Here is a 20,252-nt window from a genome sequence, read left to right as displayed (position 1 = left end):
TCAGATTTTGGCCCAAAAGGGTTTAAACTAAAAGGAGAGCTTTTTTCAATAAATAGTGTGTGTAATTGTGCCAGGTCATCTTGAATCTAACTGGTGAACAAAGGTACCTGCCCAGCTTAGATAATACTGATCCAGTGGCTGGCAGAATTGACTATTTGTACCAGGAAATTGCAGGTGGTGTATCTTGCCCTCATAACTCAGTGATACCATTTAAAATTAAATTTATCTAATGAGTTTAAATAACTATTGGCGAATATATAAGTCTTTTAAGGTTTTTTTTTAAATTTAGGCAACATTAAGATTAAAATAAATCATCCAAATTTAATTGTCACTTTGTTCAAAGTGGAGACTCCACTCAGTTGAGTGATGTTACACTCTTTGCACCAGCCTATAAAGCTGATGATCGGAACAAAGGAGTTTTGACCTGAAACATTAATTCTTTTCGGCTCCCTACAGATGTGATCTGACTTGCTGAGTATTTCTACCAATTTGCTTGTTAAATTTTAGATTTCCAGCATCTGCTGCTTTTTTTGAAGTTCATTCTTCTGGATCTGATTCTCTTTGTGGCATTTGATTTCTAACAAAATTGCCTGTTTTATTTGAATTCTTTGAGTGACTAAGAGCTTATTGACTTCAGTAACCCTAAACCAAAATTAAAGAAAAAAAATAAACATACAGCATATAAAAATAAAAAAAACTATAAACATTAAATGTGCATATAACTTTGCCTTCATGCAGATTTCTAAGATTATATCTCTTTTAAATCTGTAATATTAGTCAAAAGTGTTTAGAAAACAATGATACAATGTAGAGATTTTGCTGTAGTAATAATGATGAAACAGTGTTATTTGAGGAGGTCAAACAGTTGAAGGAATTAATAGGGTAGCTAGAAAAACAATTTCTGGTAGGATATCTCAGAATAAGGGTGCATAACCTTAAAATCAGCTGATTGTAAGGATTACTTCAATGAAACTGATGAAACACTGGAAAGGTTTTCAACCAGTCACCACACTTGATCCACCCAGGCAATTAAGTTGAGGCAGTTAAGACTGATTTTCCTTAAACAAAAGGATGGAGGGGTACAATACCAGGATGGGTAGATGGAGTTATAAAACACCTATATCCATGTTGGGCGCTTGTCCAAGTGGTTAAGGCGTTTATCTAGTGATCTCAAGGTCGCTAGTTTGAGCCTCAGCTGTGGCAGCATGTTTGTGCCCTTAATCACACACTGCTGTAGTCTGTGCGAGGAGTGGCGCCCCACACAGACTTCCAATCTGCGCCTTGTAAGGCATGAAAATACCCGATGCAGGCCTCTCATGGTCTGAGTTGACGTTTCCTCCCCTCCCTTCCTATATCCATGACTTAAGCTGTTGGATTAATCTGAAGGGTTTAAGTGGCACCAAAGAGAGTTACATTTATTTGTAAGAACTGGTCAGGAGGTCTGGGCACTTCAAAGGTTTCAAAGGTACATTTAATGTCAGAAAATGTATATAATACACATCCTGAAATTCTTTTTCTTTGCAACCATCCATGAAGATAGAGGAGTGCCCCAAAGAATAAATGACAGTTAAATGTTAGCCCCCCCCCAGCTCCCCCCCCACGTATAAGCAGCAGCAAAGCAATGATCCCCCTCCCCCACCAGCAAAAAAAGCATTGGTGCCCCCCTCCCCCACCAAGCACTCAAATGTGCATCAAAGCATCAATTAAGACACAGACTTGCAGTACCTCAAAGACTACTCGTTCACCTGGTAATTCAACATGCCACAGGCTCTCTTTCTCCCTGATAAAGGAAAAAGAGGTATCTCCATTTCACAGCAAGAGGGGAAAACATAACAAACAACTCGCTGATTTATAATGCTCTGCCCAAAGAACTTGGGTCTCTGGGTACGCAGCCAGCAGCCAGCTTGCTGCTTTCAATCTTCCATGTGCTCCCACGAAACACCAGTTTCCTGCGGAGCCACCGGCCTCGAGTCTGCCCACTTCCAGAGCCATGAAATCCGAGAATGCTGAAGGTCTGTCCTTGGTATATCAAATAGCGGCCAGTCGTGAGACGCCGAGAGTGGGTCCCGTTCCTGCAAAGAACCGAAGTCAGCATTTAATTCCAGGTCAAGGTCTTCAAAAGAACCTGAAAGGGAAAAATGGAGATAGAAATAGAGCTATTTCCGAACATGCAAACAAAGGAGTCGCCGTTAGGCTCCATCGTCCTCCGAAGTTCCTGAGCAGCTTTGATCTGAAATCTCAACCATTACTTTGCCTCCCCAGTTGCTGTTGACCTGCTGAGCTTATTTATTGCTGTGTGAAATGTGAAATTAGCTTTCAGTTCAAAAGAAAAATACAGAAAGTTTCTTCTTTTTTTTGGACTGCAATAATAATTTTGGCTCTATGGTATTCTTGTTCCAAATCAGGTTCTGTCTATTAATGAAGAAGGATTAAGACGATGTGAAGAAAACACCAATGTGTTTGGAAGGCCTATCAGGTAATAGTAAGTTTCAACTTAGCACCACACAAACAGGAAATTATTAACATTAGAATATCATAACACTTTTTATTAAAATTTTCTTTTATTAATAGCTCATGGACATGCTTGGTGGACTTAGAAGGTTTGAATATGAGACATCTTTGGCGACCTGGTGTTAAAGCATTGCTAAGAATCATTGAAGTTGTTGAAGCTAACTATCCAGAAACACTTGGTCGATTATTAATCCTCAGGGCGCCCAGAGTTTTTCCAGTACTTTGGACATTGGTAAGTTGTTAAATTATTTGAGAAACCAATTTTACATTGTCTGTATTGAAATGTTTGCACTGCATATTCTCATTTTATATCCTCTTTTGCCTATAGGTCAGTCCTTTCATTGATGACAATACAAGAAAGAAATTCCTTATCTATGCAGGGAATGACTACCAAGGGCCTGGAGGGCTACTTGATTACATAGACAAAGAAATAATCCCTGATTTTCTTGGAGGCGAATGTGTGGTAAGAATCTACAATAACAAATCTGTTTTGATTTGTAGGTAACATGCCTAAAATGAAGTTTTAATATATGTGAAGACATTTGTCTAATATAGGCGATTGGAATGGAATGTAAAGGCACATGTGCAGGAAAACAAGCAGTCATTGATGAAATGTTTTTAAATTACTTTGGTGAAGACAACAGCAGAATTATGTCATGTACAATGGATTCCGATTAACTGGGGCAGGTGCTTATTGGCACAACTCTTAAAGAACAAAAACTGATTGAGAAAATAGGCAGGAGTCTACTAAATTGGGACAGGAGACTGTTGCCAAAAAGTTTCTAATAAGCATTAGTTGCTGTTAGGCATTACACCATGCTTGGGGTGACCAGTTTTTAAATAGATAATAAGACCTAAGATACAGGAGCAGGTTAGGCCATTTGGCCCATTGAGTCTGCTCCCTGATTTCATCATGGCTGATCCATTTCCACCTCAGCCCAAATGCTTGGTACAACATTGTGGGCTGAAGGGCCTGTAATGTGCTGTAGATTTCTGTATTCTATGTTCTAATCTCCTGACCTCTTCCCATAACCCCTCATGCCCTAACTAATCAAGAACCTATCAGCCTCTGCCGTAAATATACCTTATGACTTGGTCTCCACAGCCACCTGTGGCAATGAATTTCACAGTTTCACTACCTCTTAGCTGAGTAAATTACTCCTTATCTCTATTCTAAGTGGTCGTCCTTCTTTTCTGAGGCTGTGCTCTCTGGTCCTAGATTCACTCATGAATGGGATACATCGTCTCCAGGTCCACTCTACCTTGGCCTTTTAATATTCAATAGATTTCATTGAGATTCCCCCCCCCTTCCATTCTTCTAAACTCCATTGAGTACAGGCCCGGAACCATCAAACGTTCCCCATATGGTAACCCTTTCATTCCCAGAATCATTCTTGTGAATCTCCTCTGAACCCTCTCCAATGTCAGCACATTGTTTCTTAGATAAGGGCCCCAAAGCTGCTCACAGTACTCAGAGTGCGTCATTACCCATGCCTTATAAAGGCTCAACATTACATCCTTGCTTTTATATTCTAGTTCTTTTGAAATGAATGCTAAGATTGCATTTGCCTTCCTCACCACCGACTCAACCTGCATTTAACCTTTAGGGAATACTGCAGCTCAGATTTTTGAATAATTTCCCCATTTAGAAAATAGTCCAGACCTTTCTTCCTTTTGTCAACTTGCATGGCCATACACTTCCCAACATTGTATTCCATCTGCTGCTGCTTTGCCCATTTTCTTAATTTGTCCCAAGTCCTTCCGCAACCTCCTTGCTTCCTAAACAGTACCTGGCCTTCTACCTATCTTCATGTCACCTGCAGATTTGGCCACAAAGCCATCAATTTTACCATCCAAATCATTGACATATAACATAAAAAGAACTGGTTCCAACACAGGTCCCTGTGGAACACCACTAGTCTCTGGAGGTCACCCAGAAAGGGCTCCCTTTATTCCCACTTTTTACCTCATTCCAATTAGCCAGTTCTTGATCCATGCAGGTATCTTTATAATACTATTTGCTCTTAATTGGCACCTTTTAAAGGCCTTCTGAAAATCCTAGTGCACAACATCCACTGATTCTCCTTTATCTATCCTGCTTCAAAGAATATCTATGAATGAGTTGGGCAGGATTTTCCCATAAAGAGTCCTTACTGACAAGTACCCTGAAACCATATCCTTCACAATCAACTCCAACATCTTCCCAATCACTGAGGTCAGACTAACTGGCCTATAATTTCCTTTTTTCTGCCTTTCTCCCTTCTAGAATAGTGATGTTTGTAATTTTCCAGTCCTCTGGAGCCATGCCAGAATCCTGATTTTTTTTTTGGAAGATTATTACTAATGCCTCCACTATCTCTTCAGCCACCTGTTTCAGAACCGTTGGGTGTAATCCACCTGGTCCAGCTAATTTACCTACCTTCACATCGTTCAGTTTCTCAAGTATCTTCTCCCTAATAATGGCAACTTCACCCCCTTCTGCCTCCTGACATTCTTGAACTACTGGCATACTGCTAGTGTCTTCCACAGTGAAGAATGATGCAAAATACTTATTCAGTTTGTCTGCCATTTCCTTGTTCTGCCCCCCCCTCCCCCAATCCGTTACTACCTCCAGCATAATTTTCCAGTGGTCTCATCTCTCTTGTACACTTTATATATCTGAAGGAATTCTGGTATCCTCTTTAATATTATTGGCTAGCTTACCTTCGTATTCCATCTTTTCCCTCTATGACTTTCTTAGTTGGTTTTAAAAGGCTTCCCAATCCTCTAACCTTCTACCAATTTTTGCTCTATTATATGCCCTCTCTTTGGCCTTTATGTTGGCATTGACTCCCCTTGTCAGCCATAGTTGTGTCATCCTCCTTTAGTTTGTGATATTCTTCTTTAGGATTTATCTATCCTCTGCCTTCCAAATTGCTCCCAGAAATTCCAGCCATTGCTGCTCTGCCATCAACCCTGTTAGTGTCCCCTTGCATTTATCTCCCAAAAGTTCCTATCCTGACCCTCACTGGTACGTAGCACAGGCAGCAATCCAGAGATTACTACCCTGGCAATCCTGCTTTTCAGCCTTTTACCTAGCTCACTAAGATCTCTATTCAGGATCTCCTCGACTTTCCTACCAGTGTCATTGGTGTCAATATGTGCCAAGACTTCTGGCTGCTCACTTTCCCCCTTTAGAATGCCGTGGACCCAATCCGAGATAACCCTGACACCTGGGAGGCACCATATCATCCCAGTGTATCCATCACATCCGCAGAATGTTGTCTCTATTCCTGTAACTATGGAATCTCCTATCTGTACTGCAGTCCTCTTCACCGCTGAGCCACAGTGCCAGAGACCCAACTTGCCCCGGTAGGTTGTTCCCTCTGAGCAGTATCCAAAACAGTATCCGAATCACCCAGTTACCTATCTCATGTAACCTGGAGGTGTGCATCTTCCTATCTTACACTTCCTCAGTCTCCTGTATGATCCAAATACCATCAAGCTGCAGTTCCAGTTCCTACACATGTTCTCTGAGGGTCTGCAGTTTGTTGCACCTGGTACAGATGTGGTTATCTAGGAGGCTGTAGGTCTCTCAAAACTCCCATATCTTACACAAAGAACATAACACTGCTCCCGGAGTCATTCTCACTGCTCTAACTATGCCCTTACAGACAAGGAGTAAAGAATAAGAAGAAACATGCCAGATACTTAACTCGCACAAGCCTGATCTCCTCTAAGCCTGATGAGCCAATGCTAAAACCTCCCCACTAGTCGCTCTGCTTGTTCCTTTCTTATTTTTATTCACCCTTGCTCATGAATCCCATTCACTGATTGGCCATTGTTCAAACTCCAAAAACAGCCACTAATCACTGCTTTTTTAGTCTTCAGTCGTGGACCTGGGTGAAGTTGTCTCTTTTTCTCACTCTTCCCTTCATTGATTGGCTGCAGTTCAGACTCCAAATAATGTCAATTACGTGTGTTTGTATTCAAAAAGCAGTTGTAGTTAGCGAGAAATAAGCAGTAAGTCGATTCAGAACTGTTGTGCTCACTGTGGTTTCAAGCATTCAGACTTGGACTTGGCAGTAATTACCAGGAATGAAATTGTAAAGATTTCACTATTTCAGGTTAGGAACTATGAAAAATTTGAAGGTATCCACAATGATCTTTAATGTTAAAATGATAAAGAAGTTTTGGAGGATAGAATCATAGAAAACATTATATGATGGCATTCCCTTAACTGCATTAGATGTCTGTACTGATTTTGTTCATTTACAGTCAATTAAAAGAACAGGACAGCATACACTGGATGATTCCTACGTCATTAACTATTAGGAACTAATACACAGTTTTATGGTACGACAATAGTATTGGTCGTGTTTGTTCTGAAACTCATTTACATACAAAATTTGTTATTCAGTGAAATGGTAGCTTGTCTTTTTTTTATATCTTTTTTTTATATCTTTTTAACTGTTTTCATGAAACTTTCCCAAATTGGGCAGCCACTTAATTGGGCCAAAATATACTGGAACTTATGTGTCACAATTAACTGGAATCCACTGTATTTCAAATATTTCTTTATCTTATACTGTCTTCTGAAGGTCCTGATTATCATAAGTGTGGTGCAGTGCTTAATTAGTTTTGGAATAGATAACTTCAACTAGTATAAGTAACAGTATTATTTATTCTACAGGACAGCTTGTGTTGTCGGTTATATTTCATTTATAGAATATAGGCCCTTGAACTTGATTTAGAAGAAGCAGCAATTTACTCATATCTTCGACAATTCAATGTGCTGTATTCATTACTCTTCAGTATGTTCTTCTCTATATTGGAGAAATAAAATGTAGTTTGGATGATAACATTGCAGAACACTTCCATTCAGTTCAGGCAGCTTGAGCTTACAAATTTGTCATTTTAATTTTCCACTACACTCCCAGCTCTGACCTCTGGTCTTGTCTTTGATCTATATTGAACCAAGTAATTCCTTTGTCAACTGAAATGATCAGCAACTCAACTTCTAACTTGGCACGTTTCAGCAGTGCGAACCTGGTACTGAATTAAATGATTTCAGGGGACAAGCTTTTACGTTTTATGTTAAATTGGCTAGTTCTAACCAATTGTCGATTTGTCAGGTTGTCAATTTGAAGCGGAGGACAGTAGAACTGTTAACATCTCTGTATTGTTACTGCCTGACCTGCCAAGTATTTCCAACATTCAGTTTTTATTTCAGATTTCCATCATCCATAGTAGTTTTGTTCTCCAGGTTTGCTATCTCACAGTTGTCCACACTCTTTCTCTCTGTTTTCATTGATCTTTCTCTTTGCACCTCCACTAGGCAGATCATTTGCAGTCAATAAACTTTTAGTACCCTCACTCAGCCAGCAATAGCACGACTTTCCATTCAGTCTCTTGGCCTCCATCTGACCTCAGCCATTCCTTTTGTTCTCTGCGACCCTTTGCCTCCTCATTCCACAAATTAAAAATAACTTCTGATTTCTAATTTTCTAACTGTTTCTGAGGATCATCAATGTGAAACATAAAAATGAAAAGAGAAAATGCTGGAAATACATATCTGAGGAAAGAAGCAAAGTTAATGTTTTAAATTAAAGGCATTTGTAAGAGCTGGAAAGGAGACAAAAGAAGCTGCTGGGAGAATGAGGGTGGATGGATATCTAATAGAGAAATCGGTACTGAATTCAGAATTGGGTCTAGAAGGTAGCAATATGCTCTGATGGAAGATGAGATGCTGTTACTCAGACTCGCATTGGTTTCGTTGTACCAATCACAAGGCAACAGAACAGATTGGGAGTGAGTTTAAGAATTAAAGTGGAAACCACCAGGCAACTCAGAGTTGCTCAGGTATACTAAATGATGGTGGTTCACAAGTAGACAACAATCTGCATTTGCTTTCTCCAATGCCGAGGTAAGTACAATATGATCACTGGATAATAGGAAGAAGTATAGGTGAATCATTGCTTCATTTGGAAATATTATTCAGCTTCCTGGATGGTGGGAAAGGAAGAGGTGAAAGAACCAAGAGTTGCATTGCGTGTGGTTGCATGGGAAAACACTGAAAGGGTGGTTTGCGGGAGCAGAAGAGTAGACCAGAGTCATGAAGGGAATGGTCCCTGCAAAATACTGAAAGGAGAAGAGAGAAGTTGTGTTGGGTAATGGAATCTCTTTAAATGTGGTAGAAATTGCATTGAATGATTAATTGTCTGTGGAGATTGGTTGGGGTGGAAGCTGAGGATCAGAGGAATTCTACACGTGTTCTGTTCTGGAGGAGAGGTGGTGAGGCACAGGAAATAAGCTATGACCTAGGGCTTTATTAACAATGGTAGAAAGGAGGCCAGAGTTCCGGAAGAAGGAAGACATCTTAGATACACCTGCATGGAGAGTCTCATAATTGGAAAAACAGCAATATAGATGGAGAACTGGGAGAATGGAATGGAGTCTCTACAGAATAAACCTGAAGCGTTAGAACTGTTTCAAATCCACAAATTTTTTCTGGCCTGCTGAGTATTCCCAACATTCCATTTATGATTTCAGTTTTAGTAATAACAATGTTTTGTTGAAATTTGAAAGTACAGTTGACCCCCACAATGCAGGGGAGGTTTGCATTCCCAGAATATGGTCTATCTTGAAATTTTTCCAAAAGGCAAAGTTGCATCATCTGTGCATATGTTAAGAAACTCGAGTTGAAAAGAATTGTTTATTTCCAGTTTATTTCCTTTTTTCACACAAGTTCTGTGAGAGTGAATTTTATTCCATAAGTCAAATCTCCGGGTAATAATTTGTCAATAGTCGTAATGTTAGGGTGGCCTGTACTAGCTTTTCATGGGTTTATGTAGGTCAGAGAGTATGAAGGATTAAGCAATTTCTTCTCCCACACCTCCGCACCCCACGTAGTTTTGTGCAGGCATTCTTGTACTACTGTAACCTTATGAAAATATTAACTCCATCATTTTCACTTCAAGAAGAACTTTTTTAATACATTATGTAAAATTGGTAATAATAAGCTCATCTGCTATTTTATGGAGTTATCTCCAAATAATCCTTTATTTCTTGAATTATTTAGAAATGGAATGGGTTGGAGTTAAAGAGAAAGGCAGGTCCAAGGAAAGTGAAATTGGTTGCTTCTTCTTAAATATTTGATTATAACGTTTAAAAAAAAGAAACTACGACTCATTTGAACGAAGTATGTAGCCAACTTGCATTGCACACTCTGCTGAAGCATCTGGGCTCCTTATAAACAACAGATGTTTTCCCTCCATTTCCCTATGGAATTGTGTATTAATTGGAAACAGAATGAACTCTGATGCATGGGACATCTGACATTGGCAATATTTTTGCCATATGCCTGTAATACATCATATTGGAAAAGTGCATTGTTGGATTTAAATGTTCATTTGGTTCCCCAAATCTTGTAATGTACTCCTTGAACAGTCAAGCTAAATAAAGAAAAAACGTACAAAAAATGTCATACCTAACACTGTTTTAATGCATTTTCTGTAGTGTGAGGTTCCGGAAGGAGGTTTAATCCCCAAATCTATGTACAGAACACCAGAAGAGCTTGACAATGATGACATCAGGCTTTTGACTGAAACAATTTATCAATCAGCAAGTATTTTCAAAGGATCACCTCATGAGGTAAGGTTTTTCCTTAAACTAATTCAAAAATTTATATTCATGATTTCAGAGCTGAAGTGGCAATGATAAGAATGGCTTATGCTAAACATGAAGTTCAAAGTACGCTTATTATCAAAGTATATATACCATATACAACCTTAAGTTTCTTTGTCTTGTAGGCAGCCACAAAATAAAGGAACACAATAGAACCCACTAAAAAACCACACACAACAAAGGCAATCAGATACACAATGAGCAGGGCAAGAGGAAAGAAACAAATCGTGCAAGCGAATCTCCATAGTGACATATGTACTTATGTAATGAAGTTACTTTGAACTTTGAAAAATAGAGTAAACAAATAACACGCAGAACATTAATGGCAGCGTCCCCAAAAGTGAGCCCACAGCTACAGAGTCATTTCAGCACTGCTGCCAGCCCAGGAGCTCAATGGCTACTGAGGCGGGTAAAGCCTCATGGAGTAGTGAACTGAACACCGGTTCTTCCTTCACTCTCATCTTCTATGCCTTGATCTTTTTAATTTGGCATTGTGCTTATATAGACTAAACATCAGTTCATTTTCTGCTCTCAAGCCTGGGCCCCGCCTCTTCAATCCAGCCGAAACTTTAAATCTGGCCCCAAGTTCACTTCGGCAATGTTCAAAATGGCCAGATCTGTATTCTCTTGAATTTGTTACATAGTGGTTAAGGAAATGTTGAGCATTTCTATAGGATGTTGATTTATTATTTTTGTTTTCCAGATATCAGTTGAAATAGTGGACGCATCTTCTGTGATAACCTGGGATTTTGATGTGTTAAAAGGAGATATTGCCTTCAACATCTATCATTCAAAGCGAGCACCCCAGCTACCCAAAAAGGATACTCTTGGGGCCCATGGTATAACATGCCCTGGAGGAAATAATGTGCAACTTATCGATAAGTCATGGCAACTGGGAATGGATTATAGTATGGTGGAGTCAGCACTTATATGTAAGGAAGGAGAGAGTGTACAGGTCAGTTACGTAACCTAGTTTTGTTTTCGGACTTCAGTCAAGATAGTGAGATTCATAGATCCTTAGTAATGATATGTAGTTTAAATAGTCTTTGTATATTTTCCGTAAAACAAAGATTTATTCAATTATTTTTCATTCTTATTGTTTATAGGGTTCACATGTAACAAGATGGCCTGGTTTTTATATACTTCAATGGAAGTTTCACAACATGCCTTCTTGCGCTACAACTAACCTACCTCGTGTAGATGATGTACTGGCAACGTTACAGGTTTCATCCCATAAGTGTAAAGTTATGTATTACACTGAAGTTATAGGATCAGATGATTTCAGGTAAGAGATGTACAATAAATTCATTGCCATATGTATGCAGTGTATGATCAGTAGAAGTACAAATAAAACCTATAGTTCTGTCAGTCATTGTCTCTCCACTCCATATGCTGGTTCCTCATGTTGACCAAACTGGTTAATTCATGGGCTTCTGCCAATGAAATGCAGAGGCTGGTGGGGGTAGAAGATGAGCATTGAAACTGAAATATACCAATATACTGCATGTGAATTTCCTTTTGATGAAATGTTTTCAGATTATATTTTCAACACTTGAGCCTACACTTTAAGCACTCACCATCTCCCTCTGCTACAAAACATGTCTCTATAAGGATTATAAACCTAATTATAAAGAGTTTCAAAAACTAGTAATTATACCACTTCACTGAAATGTTTGGAATTAACTTTCAAAATTTAGCCATACATTTAATATTGATGGTAATTTGTGGTGTCTGTATGTAACTTCCTTTGCCAGCACATTAGAATCTTATTTGTTGCAGGGCTAGCACCCTAGAAGCCTGGACTGATGATTTGGAAACGTGTTCAAATCTGGGGAGTTTAAACTCATTTGAATAGAACATTTGTGAATAAAAAAATGTTTTTTTTTTAAAGGTGAAAGAGAAATGGTTGATTTCCCTTAATAACCCTTTTAGTTCACTAATATTACTTTTGGTGGGGGAAAAAGATATCCATCACATTTACTTTGGCTTGGCAGGTATTATTCGTTCACCATAAGTGGGCCCTTCAACCCACTGAGTGCCTGTCAAACCATCAAAAACCCATTTTCACTGATCCTATTTTTGTAATTCTCCTCACATTCCCATCAACATTACCCAAATTCCGTCACTCATCTACACAAATGTTAGTTAACAATGACCAGTTTAACTAGCGGTCTACATGTCCTTTCGATGTGGGATGAAACTGGAGCATTGAGAAGGAATCCACGAGGTCATAAGGAAAATGTATAAATTCCACACAACATCAGAAGTCAGTATTGAACTTGGGTCACTGGAGCTGAGAGGAAACAGTTCTAATTACTGCACCAATTTGTCATTCTTATTGTGACTCGTACACAGAAATGTGGTTGGCTCTTAAATAGTAAAGCAGACCATTTAGTTTTATCAAAACTCCACTGAGGAGAAAGATTATAGTCTGACACCATTTTAGAAGTGGTCACCAGTTATTTGATTGTAAATTCATGCGTTTATTATTTGCTACCAAGATCAGGGCATCATTGGCAGCTTTTGTTGCCTGTCCTTAAAAACACTTGAGAAGGTGAGGTTGCTTTCTTGATCCACTGCAATCCCCTTGACAAAACTATACTCATGGTGAGCTTAGAATTTCAGTATTAAGATCCAGTGAAGATGAAGAGGAACAACAAGTCAGAAGTATGCATGATCTAAAGGACAACTTGCAAGTGGTGGCCTGGTTTCTTCTGCCTTCAATCTTCTAATTGTTGAAAACCACAGATGTGAAAGGTGTCACTGGAGAAGCCTTGAATTGCGGCACAATGTTACAAAGTGGTGGAATTTAGTTCTGCTGCTGCTGAAGGCCCTTTGGCCCATTGAGTCTGCTCCACCATTCAATCATGACTGATATTTTCCCAACCCCATTCTATTGCTAAACCAAATCATTTGACACTGGTAGTGTTACAGTGAAGGATGTTCTCAGTGTGCAGAAGGGACTTTGTATGAGGAGGAACTGCTTTTCCCAGAGGGTGATGAATCTGTGGAATTCTCTGCCCAATGAAGCAGCGGCGGCTACCTCAGTAAATATATTTAAGACACGGTTGGATAGATTTTGGCATAGTAGTGGAATTAAATATTATGGGGAAAAGGCAGATAGGTGGAGATGAGTCCATGGTCAGATCAGCCATGAACTTATTGAATGGCGGAGCAGGTTCAACGGGCCAGATGGCCTTCTACTACTATTTCTTATGTTCTTATAAGGCAGTGTTCTTTTTAGTTTCATGGACAGGGTTCATTTGCAATAGGCAGCTTTTAAGGATATAGTCAAATAGGTGTTGATTCACTTGCTGTTTGCCACAAACCTAGTCTATCACGTATGCCCTTCGGGACTTAAACAGGTCAGTTAATGGTAGTACTAAGCATAGCAGCCTTTGTTAGCTGAGGGCGAATGTTGTGTAGTGACACACACTAAATGCTGGAGCAACTCAGCATGCCAGGCAGCATCTGTGGAAGAGAGGGAAGAGAGAAAAAAGTTGGTATTGTGGGCCGAGACCCTTCAGTCTGGCCCAATGAGTTCCTCCAGCATTTACTGTGTGTTGCTTTGGGTTTACAGCATCTGTAGATTTTCTCTTGTTTGTGATACTATGTAGTAATCACACTCAAATCAATATTTATCAGCAGCATATATTCTTGTCTGTGTTTGATGTGATACCATGAGTCTTCATAAGATCCAGAGATCACTTGAGGGTACTTAGTCACTCTACCATATCTGTAAATCACTGTACTGTCACTTGTTTTGATGTGCAACATGGTATAGCTAGGGACAATTACTGAAGAATCTGGGCAAACAGATGAAAGCTGCAAACCTGTGGTTATGACAGTATTAAATTGCTTGGCTTGTCTGAGACATTTCTCCCAATTTGGAGATGAATTTCCAGACCTGAAAATGACTTTGCAAGATTATATGGATTGGGTGTGCTTTTCACACATTTACATATGGCCAGGCCAGTTTAAAATAAAAGCAGATTTATTTCCCTGAAGGATGTTTCTGAGCCAAATGGATGTTTAATGGGGTAAGCATTGTCTAACTTTTTAGTTTCACTATCACAGATTTTTGTTTATATCATAAACCAAATTTAACTTCCCTAGTTGTTGTGATGAGACTTTTATTTGCCACTCCAGGTCACTGAATTACTAGTGCAGTAAGATAACTAGTACACATACCTGAATTTCTGATGTAGTCAGAGTTACCTCCTTTAGTATTGATTTTTTAACAATAAGATGAGAACAATGGCAATGTCATCTCTGGGATATTTGACAAAAATAAATAAAACTAGCTACATTTATTTGATGCACTGTGATATGGACCTGGCTTATCTTATGTTGTAGTTTAGCTAAACCAAATGAAGCTGGTACTTTCTTGTATATTAGAGATGCAAGTTGATGCAGTACACAGTGGAGTGTTGTCCACCGAAACAAAAGAGGGAACAAATCTACAAGCTCAGTTTGTTATTTTTAATTAGTATATTTTAGATATTAATATACTAATATTGAAAGGAAGATCAAAGAGTTTGATGTTCAAAATTACAAAGAATGTTAATTATTAACAAAAAGGAGCCCTATATAGTTGTCTGTCAATTACTTGGACATGCAAACTTAAAGATTTTTGCTGAAGGAAGAAAATGGAAAGAAATTATCCAAAGAGGAGAATCAGTATTTAAATATAGGCTGGGAAGAGGAAACTGGGTCTAAGTGGATAACTGCTTTTAACAGCCAGTCTCAGACCAACAATCAGATGAATCTTAGGCCTGTGAAATTCTAGCATTTTGTGTACAAAAATGTTACGCGGAACAAAGAAGGAGATTCCTAATGAACAAACACAACTGTTATTTTATGGATGTGAAGAATATTTGCTTTGCATTGAAATCCGCAATTTTTTTTTTATATTTTAGGGGATCCATGACAAGTCTTGAATCTAGTCACAGTGGCTTCTCACAGCTCAGTGCTGCTACAACATCATCCAGCCAGTCACATTCCAGCTCTATGATCTCCAGGTAGTGATTCAGATTGCCTACAATTTAAAACCAAGTACCAAACAGGACAGTTTTTGGTGATAGCTGATTGTAATAATGGTGCAGCTCAAAAAAGATCTTCAGTACAACCTGTAAAATCAGCTCAATTCATTTTCTTTGTACTTTTCATTTCTTCCTTCATTGATCTTTATGAATCTGTAACTTGCAATGAATTTTTAAAATAATGCAATTTTTAGACAAATGCCATTAAGATGTATATACTTACAGCACTGCAGTTTCTAACAACAATACATTTTAAAGATAATACTGTACTTTAAATATTTTCTCTGGAAATAGTAAATTGTTTCTTAATTCTTATGACTGTCATTACAATGTTTTGGGGAAAAAAGCACAACATCAGAAAATGAATATCTTGTATTATTCTAAATGACACGTAAAGGAAAAGTTGTATAAATAAAAAGTTATTACAAGCACATGCCAGAGATAGAAAATGTCTTTTACACTTGAGCCAGATTTTCAGATTTGAAACCTTACTGAAGTTATAGCTAACATTTCAGTTTTTTGAGTTTGAATAACTGTTTCTGTAATTTAGTTATTAATATGTTCATGAAACCTGGAGTACTCCCTTGAAACAAAATCACTGATAACATTGTTGTTGTCTTATAACTTATACATAACATATCGGTCCTTACGGAGCAATATATGTTGCCACTGGTTTGGTAATATATCATTCACATATTCTTCAGCAGTCTCTTTTTAAATAATAAATGTCTAAACTTAAATGCTAGTGCTGGTCTTCATTTCCATTTGTATTTCTGCAATTTTGAAGTTTCATGAATGGACAACTTAACATTTTAGATAAAAGAACAAAACATTTCTAACCATGTATTTGCAGTTACTTTGTGGGTCGGTGGAGCAGATCTGCCATCCTTGTTACAATACCAGTGCTCTGCCTAATGATATGGGCCTTAGCAAAGGGAGGCATCTTTGCACCCCTGTGCCACTGATTGTGGACTCTAGGGCAGTGAGCACTGACACAAATAGCCTGTTCACCCATTCTGAAAAGTTAAAGAGTTAAACATTTTGTATTGAAATGAATTGAAGGCATTACAGACAAAAAATAGTTTTGATGTTTTTTCATTGTTTTGCAAATGCTTACTACTTTAAATTCATAATATTTTCATTTTAATTTACTTATTAGGCAACTTGTGTACAAGGCAGACATGTAAAAGACAAGCACAGCAGGAATAGAATAAACTGTAAAATTGTATGAACATGATTGGTAAATTGGCAGATACTTGCTTTGTTTAAAGCTCCTTTAATGCAAGGATAATGTGATGCTTAAGATTGCTATGAATATTCTTACCTACTGTCTGAATAGATGGAGGGAAAGTTGTTTTCTCGGGAATATTCACAATGGATTGGACACCAGATGGTGCTATATTTCTTTAAAGTTAATTGGAGTCTGTCATTTTGTGTCACAAGAAGCATTGTCATCAATCCAAAAATTGAATTTAACTAGACGTGCATAATTTCAGATGCAAAACTGGTGAAAATGGATAATATCATAAATAGTTCAGACACGGATAATAACGTAAATGGTTAGTTTTCATATTATATAATAAAGAATGGTGTGTTGCAAAAATATATTTTCAACTTGACTTATAAGTACCTAATCTGGAATATGAGAAAAGAGATACCAAAAGACCCCTGTGAGGAATGTGGTAGTTGAACTGCCAGTACCATCACCAAGGTCATCAAGGCATGGGACTGGATTCTGACCAAAGACTGGGATTTGTGTGCTTATGGTAATCAACTTATAAGGCTGTTGTCAGAAATAAATGATGATGCCTCTTCTTATGTTGGTCAAGAAATGATGGCGAAAAGCCTGCATTTTGGTGAAGATGATTTCCCTTGTCTCTAAATGTATATTAAAAAATTCTTTGCGTTGTCCAATTGGAGGGAATGTACAGATAGCGCCATTAAGGCAGACAAGTTTCCCTGCCTCTCCAAGATAAAAGACCGATAAACAAATGCTTTCCTGTTTGACATGAATTGGAATGTGTGAGTGGTTTCCTTTTTCTCTACAATATCAAAAGCAGGTTTATTTGCCAGTGAAAATAGATATGGTTGGTGATGACAGAATGAAGATATTCCATAAAGCAATCTCCCAATCCATATTTAGTTCCCCAAAGGAAAGTCAATGATATATTGTAAATTTCTAAAATCCTAGCATACTAAACTGGAAGTGCAGTTAAATTAGAGCTCACCAGTGTGGAGAATGGGTGTTCTGTGCTCACAGTGGTAAGTGTCATGAGTTGAAGAGGCAAATGCGAATGATTGAAACTGGAGTCAATATGTGGTGCAAGGAACAGTTCTATCGGAATATTGAAAATGGAGCGAAGGGAAGGTGGTGTTTGATGCTGGCATCATATTGAAGGTGGTGAAATTGTGGCAGAATCATTTATCGGATGTATTACTAGTAGAAAGAAAGCTGAAGATGAGGGAGGGGTGAGAAAAATTTGAAAACCTCAGTAACTATCTAGATATTTTAATTTAATCTTGCCTTCAATGGGGAAAGCCAAGTTGAACCAAATGTAAAAATGATCATTGAAACTTCAAAAGGAACTGGAGACCCAGTCAGTCTGAAATAACAAAATGCTGGAAACACTCAACAGCCCTGGGAGCATCTGGAAAGAGAAACAATTGAGGTGCAGAACCCTTCATTAGAATGCCAGTATTAGTAAAGAGTTGGTAAAGATAACCGATATTTTATGCTATTCTGTTGAAATTGTATATTTACATATAATTGACACAAAAATAATAGCAATAAATAATGCCTATCAGCATCCCAAAATAACTTTTGGATATGATTACTGTGTAAAACAAAGTACTACTTTTGATGGGGAAGATTCTGATTTCAGTGAAGTAATTGTTTTGTTCAAAGTAATATGAGCAACCACTTTCTTTGACAGCAGCAGACGGTAGAAGGTTTCTGCAGAGAGTCAACCCCTGTAACGCTGCCAGGCCAGACAATATCCCAGGCCGAGTACTTGGAGTGTGCACACCAGCTCACTGTCTTCACAGACATCTTCAGTACTTAACTCATCCAGGCTGCTGTCCCCACATGCTTCAAACCAGCCACCGTCATCACTGTACCAGAGAACTCTACACCTTCAGAACAAAATGACTGACACCAGTCAACATGAAGTGGTTTGAATGGCTGGTGATGGCACACATCAAAACTTCCATTCCTGCCACATTGGACACTCACAAAACTGAAACAGCCTACAGAGGGGAGATGGAAGAGCTCAAGGCCTGGTGCCCGGCAAATAACCTGTTCCTCAAAGTCAACAAGTCAAGGGAGATGGTTATCGACTTCAGGAGATCTTGTACCACTCACACCCCTCTACATCAGTGGCACAGCAGTGGAAACAGCGGTTTCAGACTCCTGGGAGCACACATCTCGCACAACCTCTCATGGTCCCAGAATACATCCTACACAATCAGGAAAGCTCACCTTCACCTCTGATTCCTAAGGATGCTGTAGAGAGACGGATTATGCACATCAATACTCATGACCTACCGATGCACAGTAGAGAGTATTCTAACATGCTGCATCATTGCATGGTACAGAAACTGCACTGTGACGGGCATGACGGCTCTACAAAGAGTTGTCAAAACTGCCCAAAACATCAACTGGCTCAGCTTATCCACCATCAAGGACATATCTACAGAAAGGTGCCAGGAAAAGGCCAACAGTATCATAAAGGATCCCATCCAGCCTGCTCATGGACTGTTTGTCCCACTTCATCAGGGAGGAGGCTACATACTGTAGCATCCATGCCAGTACCGACAGACTCAAAGACAGTGACATTCCTCAAGCAGTGAAACTGTTGAACACTTTCACTCAATAATCCACTCTACCATCACTACTTTTTCATTTCCTGTTGCAAGTCACCTTATGTACAGACACTCTTACACCTAGCGTTACTTCATGGACGTACTATCTATGTAAATAAGCTATCTTATGTATTTATATTTGTGAATTTTTAAAATTGTTCTTTATCTTACTGTGATTTTCAATATGCTGCATTGAATCTGGAGTAACAATTATGTTCTCCTTTATACTTGTGTACTGGAAATGGCATTAAACAATCTTGAATCTTGAATGATTGGGTTAACTATGTATATGATAAATAGAACTAAGATCGTAGAGATGAGATGCTGGTGACAAACAATTTTGAAATGAGGAAAGTGAATAGTTTGCTTTGTGTTTAGTTATCTTTGCAACATTATCAATTGTGGAGCAATGCTAAGTTTTAGTGTTACATTTGATCAACCTTGCATGGCTGATTTTCATTCAAATGCAAATTATTATGACCCTTCAATTTGGTCACATTTGCCCGAGTACAATAAATTTACATCTTAATCTATTTAAAGTATATTATCCATTGCATCTTCTTAATTTGATAGCTAAAATTACATTTTGTCAGTGAAAGATTAATTTGTTGAATCATTAAATTTATAATTATATTGCTATAGACTAATCTTCTTTATGTGAAAATTGCTATGAAAATGCAGCAGTGCCTGCACTCAACTCTTTATTAATAAAATAAATTATTTTTTTAATAAAGTATCTGAGATTACAACAGTTATTTTTAGGTTCAAACAGTGTTATCAAAGTAATTAACAAATTTTGGGCTTAATGTACAAGGACTTGAGTTATTAGCCAATCGATAAAAAGGACTTGTATGTTTTGGATAATGAAGCAAAGGGTAAACGTTGCATATAGAGATAGCTAAGCATCAAACATTAGCAGACTCAGTATTATGGGTGGATTATTGGAAGAATAATCTTGGCTTGATTCTTTTTTACACAACATAAATATTAATAGCACTGCATGATAGTAAACTCAAGTGGACAATAATAAATATCGGAGAAGGATCGTTTAAATATATTAAAGGCTACAGGAAGGTTGAGAGAGATGGGAAGGCCTAAGTTATGTAAAATGTTCAATTCTTGTGCTGATGTTTATTTTATTTTTGAGCACTTAACATTTTATCTATGCAATAT

The 20,252-nt window shown here is 38.2% G+C and overlaps 1 protein-coding gene across 4 annotated transcripts in view; it reads left to right on the top strand.

The window, feature by feature from the left end:
• LOC134360244 (SEC14-like protein 1) overlaps positions 1–19,772 on the top strand; it is a 64,070-nt gene extending 44,298 nt beyond the window's left edge. For 2 of the 4 annotated variants that reach the window (XM_063074363.1, XM_063074362.1), the window contains exons 10-17: positions 2,406–2,476; positions 2,572–2,743; positions 2,840–2,974; positions 10,009–10,143; positions 10,880–11,131; positions 11,283–11,461; positions 15,096–15,197; positions 18,152–19,772. In XM_063074363.1, the coding sequence (XP_062930433.1) occupies positions 2,406–2,476; positions 2,572–2,743; positions 2,840–2,974; positions 10,009–10,143; positions 10,880–11,131; positions 11,283–11,461; positions 15,096–15,197; positions 18,152–18,164 (1,059 nt within the window). In that variant the 3' untranslated portion in view covers positions 18,165–19,772. Of the gene's footprint in view, positions 1–2,405; positions 2,477–2,571; positions 2,744–2,839; positions 2,975–10,008; positions 10,144–10,879; positions 11,132–11,282; positions 11,462–15,095; positions 15,975–18,151 lie in introns of those variants that run through there. The other 2 variants (XM_063074364.1, XM_063074365.1) reach the window with 2 other exon arrangements.
• The last annotated feature ends 480 nt before the right edge of the window (positions 19,773–20,252 follow it).

This window comes from Mobula hypostoma, chromosome 22 (genome assembly GCF_963921235.1).
Source record: "Mobula hypostoma chromosome 22, sMobHyp1.1, whole genome shotgun sequence".
NCBI classification, from domain to species: Eukaryota; Metazoa; Chordata; class Chondrichthyes; order Myliobatiformes; family Myliobatidae; genus Mobula; species Mobula hypostoma.
Note: the sequence above shows the minus strand (reverse complement) of the source record. Positions and strands in the feature narration are given on the sequence as shown.